A 19259-nucleotide genomic window follows, 5' to 3' on the forward strand; every position below is an offset into this window, starting at 1 on the left:
TTGTACTTATTTTTCTCTTTTCAGGCTCTGGCAAAGACCAAAAGACAGTTTTTTGGACACAGATGAAATTTGGTATTGTAATGCTGCAGTGGGGGAGAAAAAGCTAAAATCCTTTATGACAGATCTTAGCAAGTCATGTGACTTATCACAGGTGTACACTAATCACTCTATCAGAGCTACTGGAGCCACTGTTCTCTCAAAAAATAGGTATGGAGCTGCGCAAATAATGTCTGTAACAGGACACAAAAGTGTCCAGTCCCTTACTACGTACCAACGTGTCAGTGATGAGGAAAAAATTCAGATGGGACAAACTTTATCTGAGAATATTGTACCTGGTTCTAAAGATTTGACCTTGCCTGGCCCTAGCACTGGTACACGGTCATCTCTGTTAGGTGTCCGTTCAGCCCCACTTAAGGAATTATTGCCCATTTCTAACAACCTTTGTAGTGAATTAGTTGGAGTTGATCTGAATGATATACTGAATGAGTTCACACCTGCTCAGTCCAATGTTCAAAATGTTTCTAACATTATGTCCACCACACAAAACACTGTACCTAAAGTATTCAGCAACTGCTCTGTTACAATAATTCATAATCTGACAGTCAATAAGATATATATATTCTCGTGAAAGTCACATTAGGGGGACACCATATAAATACATCATTTAGGTGGACATTGATAATCCGTCATTGTTTTAACATCAAATCGATTTGAATAAAAGCAAAAAGTCACCAACCATGAAAAAACATTGCTTTTTCGAAAAATGTGCGATTTTTAGATATTTATATGTCAGAAAAATCACTTATGGGGACATTTTGTTGTCGCCCTAAGTTTTCGTCATTTTGACAATCGTGGAATAAGATTTAAGATGACTTTTTGTGTGAGGTCCTACGCGGGATAAATATTTTCAGATCTCATCATTTTCATTGTGTTACATATATATGGATATACTTGAAGCTAATCATGTGCTTCTCAGCTGAATTTAAAAGTGACTTGTCAACCCCAAAACGTATGCAATGAATAGCAACAACTATATCAATAAGTGTGTTAACCTTTGCCCACCTCTGTCGTAAAATATATATTTCTTAACAATTTACCATGAAAATGTTATAGCCGGTCATTATCATGATTTACGTTTTCTACACGGCACATAGCTGCAGACAAATGTACATTGGGCTATTTTACACTTTAACGACATAATTCAGGTAGGCGTTCTACTTTTCAGCGGAAGTACAACTTACACACATGTTATGAAGAGTGCGGGAACAACATGCATCATATTTGATGTTATATTCTTGGAATCAAAGTAAGGTAAGTCCATGTCTATTTAAATTTAAATGCCTTTTGTATTAAGTCGTCAACATTATTCTGATCGCATTTGTGACTCGGGTAGTAAAGTTTACAGGCTATTTTTATCGTAGCAGTGCACTCGCTGACAGAGTGATCTCTCGGTGCAAAACTGATCTGTAAACTACGACTAAGCACGAACACATATTAGACTGTATCTTATGTATCTTGTACACAAAAGTATTTGCTTGGTCTGTAGTTGACTAAATAAAGTTCCATGAAGTTTATTATTTTATATTTTGTTTCTATTCTGCAATAAAAATAATATTTAACTCGTTTTCAAGTTTGTATATTCTGATAATTACAAGGGTAACTACATTGGTATAAAAAAGAAAATTTAATTTCGAGTTATCTCACCGTAAAGTTGCCATGATAAAATTATGACAGGTAGCCTACAAAATGGCGGAGATACAAAATGGTGCCTGGTCGTTTCGGTACCTGGACGTTTCGGTACCTGGACGTTTCGGTACTTCAGTTAAAAATGGTCTTAATTTATATCATTATATTTCACTATCAAACATACATTCAATATAATATGAGTCAGACACGGCCTGGAAAGAGCGAAGCTAGCCCAGTTTTATGTCAGTTGTCACACTGCATTTTTTGCCATCCCCGATCAAGAATTTATTTGATATCATAAACATTGATTTAGGCCTAGAAAAGGGAAAATATTTTTTACCTGATTTTACACGTGTATCCAAGATCTTTCATCAGTCCAGTTGTGGCCAGGTGAACGATTTCACCTCATTCAATAATGTAATTTCTCAGATAAAATATTGTATTGATATAGCATATAATAACTGTGGTCTTTTAATTATTTGACTTCTTTTATATAATTAGTGTTCGTGTAGGTAAAGTTGTCTATTGTAAAGTTATGCAATTAGGGACTATGCATATATTTATGAATTTATTAGTGTGTAACAGGAGAGGAAAAATGCACGGCCAGGCCGGGGTTCGAACCCGGGACCTTTCCGAACTCTAGACGGATGCTCTACCTACTGAGTAGGTTATAATACCTATTAAATGGTCGCGGACGATTGACCCGCTCCAGTACCGCTACACTCCTCCCTCCTTATTTTAAGTCTTCGCCCCCGAAGACATTACATCTAGCAATCCAGGTTCGGGTATCCCCTTGTTAAGCACTCACCTACTGCTTGAAACAAGGTTTGGTCACCACACCAAATGAAGCAGGAGTGTTAAAAATGCACAGCCAGACTGGGGTCCGAACCCGTGACCTTCACTTACCTGAGTATCAGTGTTGTATATGTTCTATGTATAGGTATGGTCATGTAATCTACCTGTATTTTTGGAGGGAAAGTTTTTTTGTGTAAATTGTGTTAGGTAGGAATTTATGTATTGGTGATGTACCTTCAACTATGACTATCTGTATTAAATAAACGAACCCGACCCGGTTGTTCTAGTCATCCTTTAATAGACCCCAGTACAACCGGGTTACACAGTGTTGTGGGACAATGGAGTCCATCCTGTAGGTAGAGTTACCGGTACTTTCACAGCATGTACAACATGGTACAGTATACATATACATATATATTAATACCATTATGTATGTTATCACATTTGCTGTATAGTTTATTATGTTAGATGCTCCATGGTAGCAGTGATCAGTGGCATAGCTGTGGTCCATGGAAAAAAAGTTAAGTTGAAGATGATTAACTGGTTTTTTTTTCACCTGAAGTTACTGTCCCTTCAACCAAACATTATATCTAGACCTAAACAAACTGCTGCTGCTTGAATTTCACAAATTGTTGTCCATCCTGCATTTTGTACCATTTTTCTCCAGTAAATGGGTCAGGTTTGTGACAGAAGGGTCAAATTTTAGCACAGTATATCTAGAATCTATATTTCAAAAAATTAACAAGACATGACACTTATACTAACATTCACACATACGAGTCATCATCATCATCACCACCACCACCATCATCATCATTCATTATCATCATATTAACACACCGGTTTTGGTAAATTTCTAATAAATTTGTTTTCTGAATTTGGCAGTAGACTCTAGATCTGTTTGATTTCAAGTTTAGGGATAATGTGGGGCTCCTATGTTTTATGCCGACTTTACGAGGTCATTCACGTGTACATGTAGCCCCATCATATGCATGCCAAAAGCTGATCAGTTCATGTTCTGGCCATGGGACAGCAGTTGGTTTCATATGCATTTTACATATCTTTGAGTTTTATAAGTTTAAACTTTCTTTTTGATAAAGAGATAAATGTTGCATAGCATGTGTTTTGTAGTATAAGGCCCATTTGTTTTGTTCCCTGCCACCTTTAATTTGACAAATTAAAAATAGGGTAGGTACAGTACAGTAAGTAGGGTAAAAAATTATCCTGGAAAAAAAAATATTCTGGAAAAACATTTAATTCATATTTATGTAATTATTTCATTAGCCAAATGTCATTTTTATTTTGTGCTTTTAATTTTGTTAGACTTTTAGTAAAATTAAAAACTGAAATAAAAGTATGTATATGTGCATGCAATGCTAAATCTATCTTGGTAACAAATGGGCACACACATAGCTCTAGGATGGCTCCTGGTTACAATGACAAGAGATGGAGCTACATGTACATGTAGTTTTGGGAGTTGATTTGTTTATAAACAGCTTGCCAAGGTTGTTGGGCAAGTGGATTTGCAATAATCATAAGTGAAATTAAGATAAGGATTTTTGAGAAATCACTAGACAGCTGGTGTCAGTGTGTTAATTAGTGACATAAAAACTTAAAGTGGGGGAGGGGGTTAAAATGAGGCAGGAAACAAGATGAAATTCTTTTCCTATTATGCAATATTTATTTATTTTTGCAACTAGATCTATATATATTACTATTAATTTTTTTCAGGTTAAGGATGACCATGTTGATACCATGTCACCAGATATAAGATAAGCTGAAAACCAACCAACACCAGGATCACCTGTCCATGTCTATTCTGTTCCTCTGGTAAAAAAGGTTGAAGTGCTAAGGGAGCGGTCAAGAAATAAACCAGACATTGTAAGTTCATTGTACATAATTTATATTTATATATACCGTAAATATTCGCGTATAGTGCGCACTAGGGGTGTAACGATACGGGTACCTCACGATACAATACGTATCGCAATACAGGGGCCACGATACAATACGTATCGCGATACAGTGTTTCAACTTAGAATGCAATAAACAAAGTAATGATACCTGAATTAAAACAAAATATAAACAATGTTAACCTTTCAAACTTTATCAAACTACAACAATTAACACATATTGGTTCAAATTAAAATTGTAAGTTCTTTTTTTTTAAAAAGATCAATATGTCCACATTTTCAGGTGAAAGGGCAGCACGCTGCGCAGACACTATGTCTCCTGCAGTTGAGAAGACACGTTCACTGGGTACAGAGGTACCCTGAATTGCCAGATATGATCTGGCAAGTCTGGAGAGAATAGGATAATTATCCTGATTCTGGGAATGGACAATGGCCGCTGAGTAGGCAACACACACTCAGGCTGCTCTGATAATTTTGGTGGATTTATTGCTATTTTTGGAAGAGTTTTGAGTCCAAATTTGTCAGACATGTGTATAAGTGTTTTCTAAGCACTTTGGTTGATTTGTTTTTTGAAATGAACTTTGGAATTTGAACATTTTGAAGGAAAATAATAAATTTTTTTGTGAACATTAGTGTCAGTGAACTGTGCTCACCTGTAGTCACCTGTGTACCTGGTTTTACCTACCTGGGCTACATTCTTACCTTCCTACTTTGACACCTAGTGTGCTTACCTGTACATACCTGAGCTATGTCTACTCACACTAAGACTAGCAGAACAGCAGGGGGCCCTTCAACTAGACAGAGTATATCGACTAATGTTGCAGTTGATGAAGATATCAGACAGGATATCTCAAAGATAAAGGAGCAGTTGGAGAATGTGGTGAAGAAAGCAGATTTGACAGCTTTATCTGCAGGATTAGTGAAATCCAAGGACATTGAGAAAATAGTGAGCTCTATAGTGGAATCTATGAGGAAAGATCTGGAGAGGGATTTAGGACAAAAGATTACTGAGAAAACTGCACAAATGAGACAGGAATTGGACTTAGTTAATGCACACAACCACAGGTTACAGGAATCACTTCAGGGTAAACAGAGGGAGATAGACGAGTTGAAGAAACAAAGTACAGAGATGCAGAGAGAGGTAGAGAGGGTGCAAACTTCAGTGTTCAAAGAGATGGAAGAAGTTAAAAGGATGGCTCAAGATGGCATAAGGAAGGGAAACTACAATGAGCAATATAGCAGGAGAAATAACATAAAAGTGATGGATTTTAAGGAGAAGGAGAATGTGGATGATGAGAACAGGAGAGATTTGATGAAAGATTTCTGTGATGAGGTCAACAAAGTAATTAGCCATCCAATCCATCGAGATGACCTGGTGACAGTCCATAGAATTCCAGGGAGAGATACTAAGAGAGATAGACCATTGGTGGTGAAGTTTGTAAAGAAAGATGTTAGGAACAGTGTAATTAAACAGAGGAAAAACTTGATGGGGACCATGAAGCTGGTGGATGATTTGACCAAGGACAATGCAGGACTGATCAACAGACTGAAAAGTAACGAGCGTATTGAGAACGCTTGGTATTTCAATGGACGTGTTTTCGCAGTCTGTGATGGCGTCAGGAAGCCAGTGGACTTGTTCCAAAGTGTGAATGATGTTTTCAGAGGCAGATAGACACAAGTGCATTTTGTTTCTAATTTCATAATTGTGTATTTCAAATATGTGTGCAATTCCAAATTATTGTGAGTGATTATGTGTGGGATTTAAGAAACACCATATTTTAAGGTAAGCATTTTTGTGTCCAAATTTCTGAAAACTTTGAAGTAATCTTTTTAATCTATTAACTGTTTGTGCATATATCTATTAGCTTATAGATTAATATTATAGTTCAGAATTATAAGTATCTCTGATTTTGAGCAAGTAGAAGTTTGAGTATGAGTGATCTCTGTAAGTAAATAAACTATACACATGTTACAATTTTGTATAGTGCAGAGCTTGAGAGTGGCCTACACATGTGCTTAGCTATGGTTGTTAACTTTTTAACTAGGTGGTGTAAGGGGATATGTGTTGTTTTGGGGGGAGGAGACAAGTTTGGTGTGTGCAGGGTCATCAGGGTAGGGTTAGGGGGCTGCCCTCTGGGTCAGCATTGTTGCTATGGGTAGTATAAAATGTCTTTCTATGAATGTAAGGGGTTTATATTCCGATACCACTAAAAGGAGAGATGTGTTCCACTGGTTTAAACGAAAAAAAGCAGATATTATTTGTTTACAAGAAACGCATTGTACAGGTGAAGTAGAAGCGTTATGGGAAAGGGAGTGGGGGTATAAATGTATATTCAGTAACTTCAATTCACGATCAGCTGGGGTAGCAATTTTGCTTCGAAATACGTTTGAATTTTCTATTCACGGTAGCAGAGTAGACAGAGTGGGTCGTTTCATCCTTTTAGATATATCAATAAACCAAAATAGATTAACAATAGGTTGTGTCTATGGTCCTAATCAGGATTCTCCTACTTTTTTTATACATTTTTTAACACTTTACAAGCTTTCAATAATTCATCAGTGCTATTATGTGGGGATTGGAACTCTGTTCAGGACAAGAATATGGATACATATAACATATTAAACATAAATAATCCAAAAGCAAAAGAAGTAATTAGAGATATAATGGACAAATATGATTTGATTGATCCTTGGCGGCAGTTTTATCCTGAATTAAAATCTTTTACATGGAGGCAAAGAAATCCAGTTCGACAAAGTAGATTAGATTACTTTCTTATTTCTAATGATATCTATTCAAGAACCAAAGATTGCAAAATTATACCAGGTTATAGAACTGATCATTCATGTATTATTTTAGAAATAAATTTCAAAAATTCTGAAAAGGGTAAAGGGTATTGGAAACACAATACATCATTATTGAAGGATTTAACTTACATACAACAAGTAAGAGATTGCATTGAGGAAACCATTGAAGAATACTATAGTTCAGGGAATAAAGAAAGGCATGAAACATTAGAGTTAAGAATTAATGACCAATTATTTTTTGAAATTCTGAAAATGAAAATAAGGTCTATCACTATCTCATACTCAGTATCTAAAGCCAAAAATACTAGGAGGGAAGAAAACAGTCTAGAAACTGAAATATCGGTATTAGAAAATCAAATCAATGAGTCGCCCAACAGAGAACTATGTTTACAATACGAAAATAAAAAACAACAGTTGGAAAATATTAGGAAAACAAAGATAGAAGGATTAATAATTAGATCCAAAGCAAATTGGTATGAAAATGGAGAAAAGGCAACAAAATATTTTTGTGATTTAGAAAAAAGAAACTTTGTAAATAAATCTATCGTAGAGCTTATTGCAGATGACGGTAGAATTCTTGACAGTCCAAGGGATATAATTCAGGCTGAAGTTGATTTTTTCAAAAACCTTTATAGTTCTAGACAAGTAGACAATACTCATGTTGATAATTCTTATTTTTTAAGACATGAAATTAAATTAAATCAAACTGATAGGGATAGCTGTGAAGGAATTATAACTATAGATGAATTGTCAAAAGCTTTAAAAAATATGAAAAATGACAAGAGTCCAGGTTCAGATGGTTTTGGTGCAGAATTTTATAAATTTTTCTGGAAAGATATAGGAATATTTTTATGCAGGTCAATTAATTATGCATACAGTACTGGTCATCTTTCGGAATTTCAGAGTCAAGGAGTTATCACATGTATTCCAAAGACAGAAAAAGATAGACGATATTTGAAAAATTGGAGACCAATATCACTCTTGAACATTGATTACAAAATAGCGTCTGCAGCAATAGCAAATAGAATCAAACAAGTACTTCCGAATATCATCAGTGAATCTCAAACTGGTTTTATTAAAGGTAGATTTATTGGAGATAATACTAGGCTATTGTATGATGTAATGCAATTTCTAGATGAAAAAAATCAGCCTGGGTTATTGTATCTTTTGGACTTTGAGAAAGCTTTCGATTCTGTAGAATGGAATTTTATTGATAAAGCTTTGGAATCTTTTAACTTTGGTTTATCTTTACGTAAATGGTTCAAGACTTTGTATAATGATTCAAAAAGTTGTATTATTAATAACGGTCATATATCGCCTTTCTTCAGTCTCGAACGTGGCTGCCGCCAAGGGGACCCATTATCACCGTATATTTTTATTATTGTTGTTGAATTATTAGCACTATCATTGAAATCAGACAATGGTATCAAAGGTTTGGTAATATCTGGGAAAGATTTTTTACTTGGGCAATACGCAGATGATGCTTATCTCCTCTTAGATGGATCCAGCCATTCTCTTTCTACTGCTGTACACATTTTAGAAGATTTTGCTATTTTATCAGGGTTAAAGGTTAATTTACAAAAGTCAAGCTTATATTGGATTGGGAGTAAGAAATTTTCAGAAGACAGAATATGCCCAGAATTGAATTTGAAATGGTCAACAGATAAATTTAAGTTACTTGGTGTAACTTTTTCTCTTAATATTCAGGATATGGAAAGGATAAATTTTGATAGTAAATTGCACCAAATAAATAAAATTTTCAGACTCTGGTCATGTCGTGATCTCACCTTAATAGGTCGAATAACTATTGCAAAGACTCTTATTATACCAAAATTTGTACACTTATTCACCTGTTTACCAAACCCTTCTAGCCTGTTCATAAATAAACTCAATCAGAGTATTTACAATTTTGTATGGAATTATAAAAGTGAAAAGATCAAACGAGATATATTAATTGCTAGCTTAGAAGATGGAGGACTGAATATGACACATTTGGTTTCTTTTATTAAATATTTAAAGGTTAAATGGATAAAAAGAGTTTATGGAGAATTCAATGCATCATGGAAATCACTACTTAATGAAATCTTTCCTGTTGATATTGATATCTTATTTGATCTTGACAGAGTAAAACTGAGAGAAATTGGAAAAAATGTAAAAAATCAATTTTGGCAGGATGTATGTTTTGCACTATCTGAAATTCAATTTGAAGCAACAACTATTCAGGAATATTTGGGCAAGAGTTTGATAAATTTAGTTCCATACAAGAAAATAAAAAAGGCTGTTCTCTGGAGTCAGCATGGGCTGAAAAGCATTAGTGATCTTTATGAAAATGGGGTACTTAAAAACTACGTTGTATTCTCTGATGTACCATCGTTTGATTTTATTGAGCATTTGTCTTTAGTTAATAAGTTGGAAAGAAAGTGGAAGTTAGAATTAAGACAAGAAGTAGAAAATGCTAACACTATCACTCCTATTAAAGGAAAGGACATCATTTCTTCAATTATGATTGAAAAGAATTTAAAGTGTGTGTATAAAATGTTCATTGAAAAGATAGTTATTAAGCCATTAAGATGTCAAGTAAAATGGGCAACAAAAATTAATTTTAACGAAAATATTAGTTGGGATGATGTATACACTAGTTGTTTTAAATGTACAAAAGAGACCAAACTTCAAGCATTTCAATATAAAATTTGTCACAGAATACTTCCTACAAACTATATCTTATTCAAAATGAAAATAGCATCCAATGAACTTTGTACTTTCTGTGAAAGAGAACCAGAAACAGTGGAACACATCTTCACCCAGTGTTATTTCACCATCCGACTAATTGAGGAATTTACTGCCTGGTATGTACAATACAATGATCTACATATATATACATCATTTAGAGAAGTAGATATTTTGTTTGGAAAACCTGAATTCGGACTCTGTTTGAATCATTTAATACTATTGTTAAAACAGCACATTTACTCTTGTCGAGTTAAAGAGTGCATACCTAACTTTGAAATTTGTAAAATTTTATTCAAAAAGACAATGAAAACTGAAAAGTGGGTTAGTATAAAGAATAATAGATTAGCGGAATTTCAACAAAAATGGGGATGTTTTGAAAATGCGTTGGACATATAAAAATACTTAACGTTGCTAATATATATTCCCCTTTTTATATTGTAAGATCATTAGTAACAAAACACATATCAAGAGTGATGTTTCAGTTGGGTAAGGCCCTCTGACAATGCCCCGGGGTACCCTTTTGCACACAATGTCACTCTTTTTTCTTGGGGGAAGGGTGGGGGGAATCCTGTAAATGTGAATTGTGTACATGTGGTAACAGTGAGAATGGTGAGAGGTGTACAGTTATGTTTAGATTTAGCTTATTGTTAGCAGTCGTAATGTTGAATGTAAGGGATGTTAGTATGAACATTTAAGACTAAAAGTATGTGTGTAGGTGTGTGTACATGTATTTCATAGTCTGGAATATGAGAAGTCTGAATGATGTGTGAAAGTATGAGAGCCCTCCTGTGTGAGGACACATTTGTAATCTTATGTATGTCTAGTCTTAGTCAATAAAATGTTTGCAGTAAAAAAAAAAAAAAAAATTATCCTGATTCTCTCTCCACCATGCCAGTGGGTTGTCCTTAAGTTGGATTCCTTGTGAGGCTCTGTATTTATGGATCTCATTCTCAGCCCTGGTTCTAATTGGCTTCCCAGGTTCAACATTTACAACCATTATATCCCCAAACAGATCTTCCATGGCAGACTTCAGCTTTTTCCTTTTAGGACTAGATTCAACTGATTCATCTGAATCAGGAGAACCTGAAAAAGAATTGAAAAGCTATAAACATACATGTAAAAAATTAAAATAAACAATTAACATTTAAGCAATTTATAGGTATTTACATGTAAAGTTATAAACTTTAAATGTGTATTATTATATTAGTGTTATAGACTTACAGTGTTTTGCAGGGGTAATACTGAACTATTTTGGGTCAATGAAAAAGTTTTATTTGGTAAGGTCACTAAGATGAGTGTGCAAATGAACAATAAAATTATGACCAAATTTATTAAATTTTATTTTAACCTTTTGTATTGCTAATCCTGTCAGTTTTCATGGCATCATCTGATGTGGATGGACTCTGGTCTGGCTCCATTTTCACTCGAACCTAACAAATTAATTAGAATACAATATTAGTTCAACAAATTCTAAACACTCAGAAAATGCCAGACATGGGATTACTGATAACCTTAATTGTGTTTTTAATAAAAGAAATATTTATTTTATATATTACTTAACTCGATATAGTATGGATAGATTAATTAGATATTGATTATTCAATAATTATGAGCAAACATTATGTCAGATTTAAACTAAACTTCATGTAAATTTATGGTAAATAATTAAAAATACAGTGAAACTGAAATCATGAAATGACAGAAATGTATGAAATTAAGAATTTCACAATGGAATTGTAATTGTTTAAACAATTTTAAAAAGTTGCTTCTATTTATTAATCATTTAAATTCATTACCTTTTTAGTGTTTATAAAAACATTTCCTTGAAAATGATGAATTCTATATTGACAATTTGACACATACATTGTACATGTTGTATATTATTATTATATTTATAAATCAATAATCAGTAACGTACATGTAACTCCAAATATGTTCAACCTACCTTTAAGATGAGTTATGTCTATGTTTTGGATATTTGGGGTTTTTTTTTTGTCCAACGATAAATAGTCACTGTATGACTGTTAAACATCAGAATAAGCAGAAAACTGAAAAAATTAACACAACACAACCAAGAGGATATAAACAGATCAATAAAGGAGAAAGGGCAAAGAATTTTATTTGCTTTATGTCTTTGTCAAAGACATAAAGCAAATAAAATTTTAAGAATCAAAGTGACAAAATGAAACTTGAACCTTAACAATGTTAAATAAAACGTTTTGATATAATGTTAACAGTAGGTCATAATAAATTAATGTCTCAAAGGCAGATTAGAGGTTATTAAAATATTCCCGTGAATAGAATGTTTGCTATAATCATTGTATCTGTATGTATCATTATGAAAATACTTTTTAATTACCTAATACTGTAACACATGTATACAAAACTTACAAGCAGAGTTACAAGTATAAAATTATAAACAATAGTTTAGACTTTTGACAAACCTCTAAAATACCATAAAGAACTATTTTAAGTTTAATTTGCTAAATTCAACAGATATTCAACTATTAAATCATGCAAAAATACCTCTTCTTCTGATTCTGTCATCATGTCTACAAGATTGCCATAGACTCGATTGGCTTCGACCTGGTCGTGATAGGGCAGGGTCTTGAATCTGGGATCCAGGGCACAGCACATCTCAAGCCATCTGATGATGTCTGGATCAGAATATCTTGACTCGATGTCATTACGTATTTCTGTTTTTACCTGGGCAGCAAGACCTGAATCAGACTCATTTTCTCTCAGTTGCCTTAGCAGTCGTTCCTTCATCAGGTGAACTAGAGATATAGTGGGTGATTTTTCCTCACACATGATGGTGGTTATGGTTTTCAAGGGCTTCAACACATCTACCAACTCCTCAGCTAGAGAAATGTCCGTGTCAGATAGGGTTACAACTTCTTTAAGGTTCTTTTTAATGTCTTTCTCCGTTAATGTTGCATATACAGCTGGCTGCTGTTCCAGAAAAGTACTCATCATATCAAAACTGGAATTCCATCTGGTCTTCACATCTTGGACAAGTCTTTTTGCTGGAAGGTTCAATGCTTTCTGTTTATCTTTAAGTTTCTTTGTAGCTGTGGAACTTGAGTGGAAAAATGTGACTATTCGTCTCATTCTACCCAAAAGTCGAGAAACAGAGCTTATCTGCATAGCTTTATGGGCTGCCAAATTTAAGCAGTGGGCGAAACATCTAATGTGTGGTTCAAAACCAGCTAGATTTACACCTTTAACAATATTTGAAGCATTGTCTGTGGTAACAGCAATCCTTTTGTCTGAAAGAACTTCTCCAACTTTTACTGTCCTTTTTAATTTCCACTCCTTCACAGTTTCCTGTAACACATCTGCCAAGTTTTCAGCTGTATGAGACTCAAATAACGGCCTTGTTTGCAGCACATAACATTTCAAATTCCAGTCATTATCAATAAAATGAGCTGTTACAGTGTTGTAACTCTGTGTGGCCTTAGATGTCCATCCATCTGTGGTCAAAGCGATAAAGTCAGCCTGACTAAGTTCATTCTTTACTCTATTGACAGTTTCACTATATATTTCAGGAATGATTTTTTCGCTGAAATGGGCTCTCGATGGGATGGAATATTTTGGTTCTAGTGTATTTATCATGTGCTTAAATCCCGAAGTTTCAACAACGCTAAAAGGTCTCATGTCTACTGCAATGAATTGTCCGATGGACTTTGTTATCGCCACGGCCCTTGGTGAAGAAAATGTCATTCTTTTGTGTAATACATCTTGAAGGCGTAGTTGACCAGTAGTACAGCTAGTGTTACTCGATTCCTGTGTTGTTGTTTTCTCTTTCTTTCGTGATAACTCATGAGAAAGACTTTCGTAGATATCCTTGTGATGGCGTTTCAAGTGCGTCGCCATATTTGTTGTGTTCCCACATTTATAAGATACATTCATATCGCAGTGGCGACAAGTTGTAAACTCTGTTACTACCTTACCATCTTTATCTTCCTGTCTAAATCCAAAATGCTTCCATATTTTGGATTTGAAAGTCGCCGGTGGAGATTTGAGATCGGTCGCCATTGTGTTAACAACTTTACAGTCAGTAAGAGTAACCTCCCTTGATCGGCGTATAAAAAAATAAAAACCCGTACCGTACGCCGTATCGTACGGATATGCCCCGTATCATGAACCGAACCGTGACTTTTTTTGACGATATACCGTGGGACGGTATATCGTTGCAGTCCTAGTGCGCACTCGCGTATAGTGCGCAGGTACTTTTTGGAGATCAGATTAAAAAAAAAAAAATCTACAGAAAAATGAATTGACTGGTCACTGCGACGAAACATTTGATGTGGTCTGATCCATTGATAATTAGGAAACCACAATGAGCGTGACCCTAACACATGTAATTACCTTAAGTAAACAAATTTACCCAGGTGACCTAACAAGCATGAAAGGCTTGGCTGATTGTATAATTAACGGTTAATGGCAGTTAACACGTTGAGTATGAGGAGACTGATGACACCCGGCTTGGGCTGAACGCGTGCTATTGGTCAGAAAACGATGTTGTTTTAACTGTCTGAACATTTTCAATCCTACCAGGTGGTTTGTTCAGTATAGGCATGATCTTTCATGGTATCTGTGCCCACCGCGGTATCCGAAGGTATTTAATGATAGATTGTTTACACTGACTTCGACATGGGGAAACTGCGAACGCCATTTGACTACGCCGAGAGACTGGAGTTTCGTGCCGCCGGTCGCCACTTCGACATTCCAGAGTGAAATATCAAGGCACGGAAGAAAGAAAAGACAGTCTAAAGTCCCAACCACTGACCAGAAGGGCTAACATAGGTTCGACAGCGAAACACCCAGAGATGGAGAGAGAGAGCTGTTCAACTTTGTATGCGATCGCCGATATCCCGGCATCGCTGCCAGTACAACAGAACTGCGCGTGCGGGCCATGCAGATCAAGAGGTCATGGGGTCACCAACTTTGGGCATCGGTGGGATGGGCTGTCTGATTTATGAACATAACGACAATCGCCTAAAAACTTCCGGATTCATTGAATTCCACAGATACATCATCAAAATGAGGCAGAAATTCAGACACTACTATAGCCCCGACCAATAGTAAGACCGACGGGAAACGAAAAAAATTAGATTCACCGTAATGCTAGCGTGAATGGCAGATGATTAAAACATTCGAAATTTATTTTATTTTATTTTTTTGTTGTTTTTATCTCCAAACTATCATATAAGACCGACGACTTTTACATATAACTATGTGAAGGGAGGTAATCCAATATGGCGGATGCAGAACTCGGGAATGATAACCCCAGGAATGGCATGTACCTGCGTATAGTGCGCACCCCCTTTTTGACACGACAGTTTCAGCTTAAAAAAGTGTGCACTATACACGAATATTTACGGTATATCAATATGCTCTAGGTAATGCAGCAAGTACTGTAAATAATTACTATGTTATGTGTAAAAAAAACAAAAGCTGAAAAATATTAAGCCTTGGCCCCATGGAGGTGTTTATATTCAGAATGTTTACAATATGCTGATGAATACCTTGCTGTTTTATCAGTGTATGTACATGTAAGTAGGAAACGATTTCTAATTTTTGTCTCATTTTTATTCCAGGTGAGAGAGATGGAAGATAGAAAAAAGAAAGAAGTTAATGATATGTCACCAGCTGTTAGAGACATTTACAACGAACTGCTGTCCCCAGAATCACACCCAAATGTCAGTTCACCACCTTTGTCCAAGAAATTGAAAATTCTTCATGAGAAAACCAAGAGTGAACCAGACGGAGTGAGTATAAAAAAAAAAAAAATAAAAATCATGGCTTTACAGACAAATTTGGTGTAAAAAAGCCTGTCATTCATGTTCAGAGATGTAAAATGTACATGATTTGACATTTCATTTAAATTGTTTTTCAATATGTGCACATTCAGCAGCTGCAGTTCAACTTCAAGTGTAAATTCATTGAACTAAGTTGTAACTGTGTGACTTATGTGGGATTTTATAATTTATGCTCAGTGTACCGGCACTGTTAAGTAAATTCGACATACAAAGAATTTAAAGCACACATGAATTCATTCCAGGATGCATGGGTGACCTATGATGCATCATTGTTTTGCTGTTGCATAGATACATATACATGCATCAAAAAATTGAACAGTAAATGTACATGTATTACATCCATGTTACAATGAAATGGCTTTATATCCTTGCAGGTACAAAGACATGGTGTACATGTAAACTCACAGAACCAGAATCCACAAGATGCTTTGTCCACACTTAAAGGACTTATTGGACCAAGAAAGAAGACAGCGTTCAGAGCTTGCCAGTAGGTTGGAAGAAATCAAGAAAGTGCCCATTTTCGGAGTAGAGAGATTCAAATACTCGCCATGTGACATACAGTTTTACACTGGTTTGCCAGATTACCTTACATGTTTGGCACTTTGTGATTTCCTACTCCCAGAAAAGCACAAGATTAACTCATTTTATTACCAGCAAAAAGAGACAGACAGTACATATGTTAACAGGAACAGGGGAAGAGACCCAAATTTAAGTGTCCAGGAGCAACTATTTTTGGTTTTGTGTTGCCTTCGTCAGGGATACAGAGAACAAGACCTAGCCCATAGATTCAACATTTCACAATCATGTGTCAGTGTGATTTTTAGTAAATGGATAAAACACATGGGACATGTTCTCACAACATTGAATATATGGGCTCCAAAAGAAACCATCAACAAAAACATGCCTCAAACTTTCAAAGACTTGAACTATGGAAATACTAGATGTATCGTGGATTGCACAGAAATATTCCTGCAGCAACCCTCATCAAATTTGGTTTTGCAAACTGTTTTGTTCAGTTCATATAAAAACCACCACACGGCAAAAGCACTAGTAGCTATAGCTCCCCACGGACCAGTGACATTTGTGTCGGATTTGTATGCTGGATCTGCAAGTGACTTTGATATTACCAAAGATTGTGGATTATTGAATTTGCTGGAACCTGGAGATCATGTGATGGCAGATAAGGGGTTTGAAATCCAACCGTTGCTGGATAATCTCAGAGTCAGAGTTGACCATCCACCTGTGTTAAGAGGTGTTCAGCAGATGTCCGTTGAACAGGAAACCACAACAAGGCGCATAGCTCGACTGAGAATCCACGTGGAAAGGGCAATAGAGCGCATAAAAATTATCGGATTCTTCAGGAAAGCTTCCAATATAAACAATGGTGTTTATTGAATGACATATGGAAAATTTGTACAATTCTGACTATTTAAGTTGAAGTTTAAGTCAGTTCTACAGTTTGCCACTTGTTTCGCTTTCGCTTTTTTCCCTAGTAACTTTATTGCGGTGGAAGTTATATCCTGATTTTAAAAGTTATCTCAAGAAAAACAATTTTAATTTTTTTTTAATGGTATGCACAAATCTCTTCTGAAGTCATTCACAAACATTTTATCACTTGATTTTCAGCATTTCGCGTTTGCATTGATAATCGTTTGCGTTTGCTTTTTTTTCAAAGCCTTTTGCGTTTTTATTGCGTTTGTAGGATCGTTAAACGCTTCAGAGTCTGTAATACGGACGCAACCTTGGGTCCAAACCTCACCGTTTTCATTGCCCTTTGAATAACTTTCTCAATTTTGAGTATCTTATCTTCAAATTCGACAATATTTCGCAGCAAATCTTCTTTGTTATCGACCAGCTTTTCAAAATAGCTATCTTTAAAAATATTTGATTTTGCACAACGCTGACGGAACACTTAAAAACATGGAAAAAATACATTATTGAGCCTGATAAACTTTTTCACCTTATCAAATTTCTTGTATAAATTTCGCATAAGGTTGCTCTTAGTCTCCCTCTCGAAGATGATTGTTCTTTGTTTTGGCTGTCCTCTTTATTACTTCTCAAAAACGATTTAGAAAGATATAATGTAGAAGATATAGTGTGGATATTAAGAATTGGCAAACGTTGAAATTCAGTTTTCGAGAAGAAGACGATGTTGTATCATATTGAACGAAGTCCTGATGAATGTTTTCTAGTTTTACGGTCAACAAGTTGATATCATTCTATTTTCTATTTGAAATTAGATGTGTTCTGTGCCTGTAATTATACCTGTTACCTTGTTCTCATTTGGGAACGTGATATTACTTGGAATGTTGGTATTTGTTTTGTTGTTGTTTTTTTTATAGTTCCAAATTGTATTTTCCATGCTCTTGCACCTTTTCGACCTTAATATATAATCTAAGAAAAAGTCGAGTATGTGGACTATTTTGTAATATCGACAATCCCTCCGTCCAAATGTAATGGATTCCCAGTTTCTTGTATAACTCTTTATGTTAAAAAAGATCATTACTCAACGAAAGAAAATAATCAACAACATACAAAATTATTCTATTAATATCATTTATTTTAGCAATCTCCGTGCTAAACAAGACTTCTGTAAAGGACAGAGTTTTTCGCAGTTTTTTGACTTCGCACTTGTTCACCGATTGATTAACCTTTCTTAACTATGCATTATGATACATTTTTTTTAAAATATCGCATATATATTTTTGACTCATACATTCTTACACATTTTCATGCGTACGTGTTATGAAAGTTATGAAAAAACCTACACAATCATGTAAAATAAAGGGTTTTCTCGTACAATTTTCGTGTAGCTCGCACACTGTCTATATCAGTTGTTTCACCTTGCTTTTGTTGTTTTTTCATTTTTTTCATACATACATACATTGTCATTATTTCTTAATATAATAAATGTATATTTCCAATTCATACATTCTTCGTTTTCATTAAGGTTTTGATACATACGTGCAATATGTTCTTTATTAATGTGTACATTCTCGTTCTTTTTATGTATTTTCATTAATTAGTAACTTTTCATCAAATTAGGAAAAAAAAAAATAATAAAAAAAAAACCCAAAAAAAAAAAAAAAAAAAAAAAAAAAAAAAAAAAAAAAAAAAGAAAAAAAAAAGAAATTAAGAAAAACACTACACAATCGAGTAAAATAAAGGGTTTTCTCGGAACATCAAATGATGAAAATTGTAACGTAGTAAAATTGTAATTTTTGCACTATTTTTTTTACTTCTTCGCAACCGCTCTCCTTGCAGTACGCACCCTATCCACCAGTTGCTTTAGAGTGAATATATTCAGAAGCCGTTTCCCTTCTGTTGTTTTTGACAGAACCTGCTGTACGATCATTTGGTTCAATTTTTTATCTGGATTTGATATAAATTCATGAAATGTCTCAATAATAGTATCTTGTTGAGACCTTGAGAAAGCCCTCCGGCCTCCCTTCGGGGTGTTATCATTCTGCATATGAAGACCCTCCACTTCCTTGTCCACTTCCTT

At 34.9% G+C, this 19259-nt stretch overlaps 2 protein-coding genes across 3 annotated transcripts; one reads left to right on the forward strand and one right to left on the reverse strand.

Annotated features, from left to right (window-relative positions):
- The first annotated feature begins 1229 nt into the window (after window positions 1–1229).
- LOC132552759 (uncharacterized) lies at window positions 1230–18596 on the forward strand. 2 transcript variants are annotated; one of them, XM_060216947.1, is made up of 4 exons: window positions 1230–1311; window positions 4213–4362; window positions 15533–15703; window positions 16129–18596. In XM_060216947.1, the coding sequence occupies exon 4, from the start codon at window positions 16178–16180 to the stop codon at window positions 17147–17149; it is 972 nt and encodes a 323-aa protein (XP_060072930.1). In that variant the 5' UTR covers window positions 1230–1311; window positions 4213–4362; window positions 15533–15703; window positions 16129–16177; the 3' UTR covers window positions 17150–18596. The 2 variants fall into 2 exon arrangements, with proteins under 2 accessions (XP_060072930.1, XP_060072931.1); XM_060216948.1 differs by lacking the exons at window positions 15533–15703; window positions 16129–18596 and adding an exon at window positions 4678–6240.
- Window positions 11927–13161, reverse strand: LOC132552760 (zinc finger BED domain-containing protein 4-like). The gene is made up of 2 exons (XM_060216949.1): window positions 12456–13161; window positions 11927–11977 (listed from the first exon to the last, which is right to left on the reverse strand). Exons 1-2 carry the CDS (start codon window positions 13074–13076, stop codon window positions 11954–11956), a joined length of 645 nt encoding a protein of 214 aa, XP_060072932.1. The 5' UTR covers window positions 13077–13161; the 3' UTR covers window positions 11927–11953.
- Window positions 18597–19259: the final 663 nt, after the last annotated feature.

This window comes from Ylistrum balloti, unplaced genomic scaffold (genome assembly GCF_031769215.1).
Source record: "Ylistrum balloti isolate Yb309-2 unplaced genomic scaffold, AGI_CSIRO_Ybal_v1 Utg370276, whole genome shotgun sequence".
Taxonomy (NCBI): Eukaryota; Metazoa; Mollusca; class Bivalvia; order Pectinida; family Pectinidae; genus Ylistrum; species Ylistrum balloti.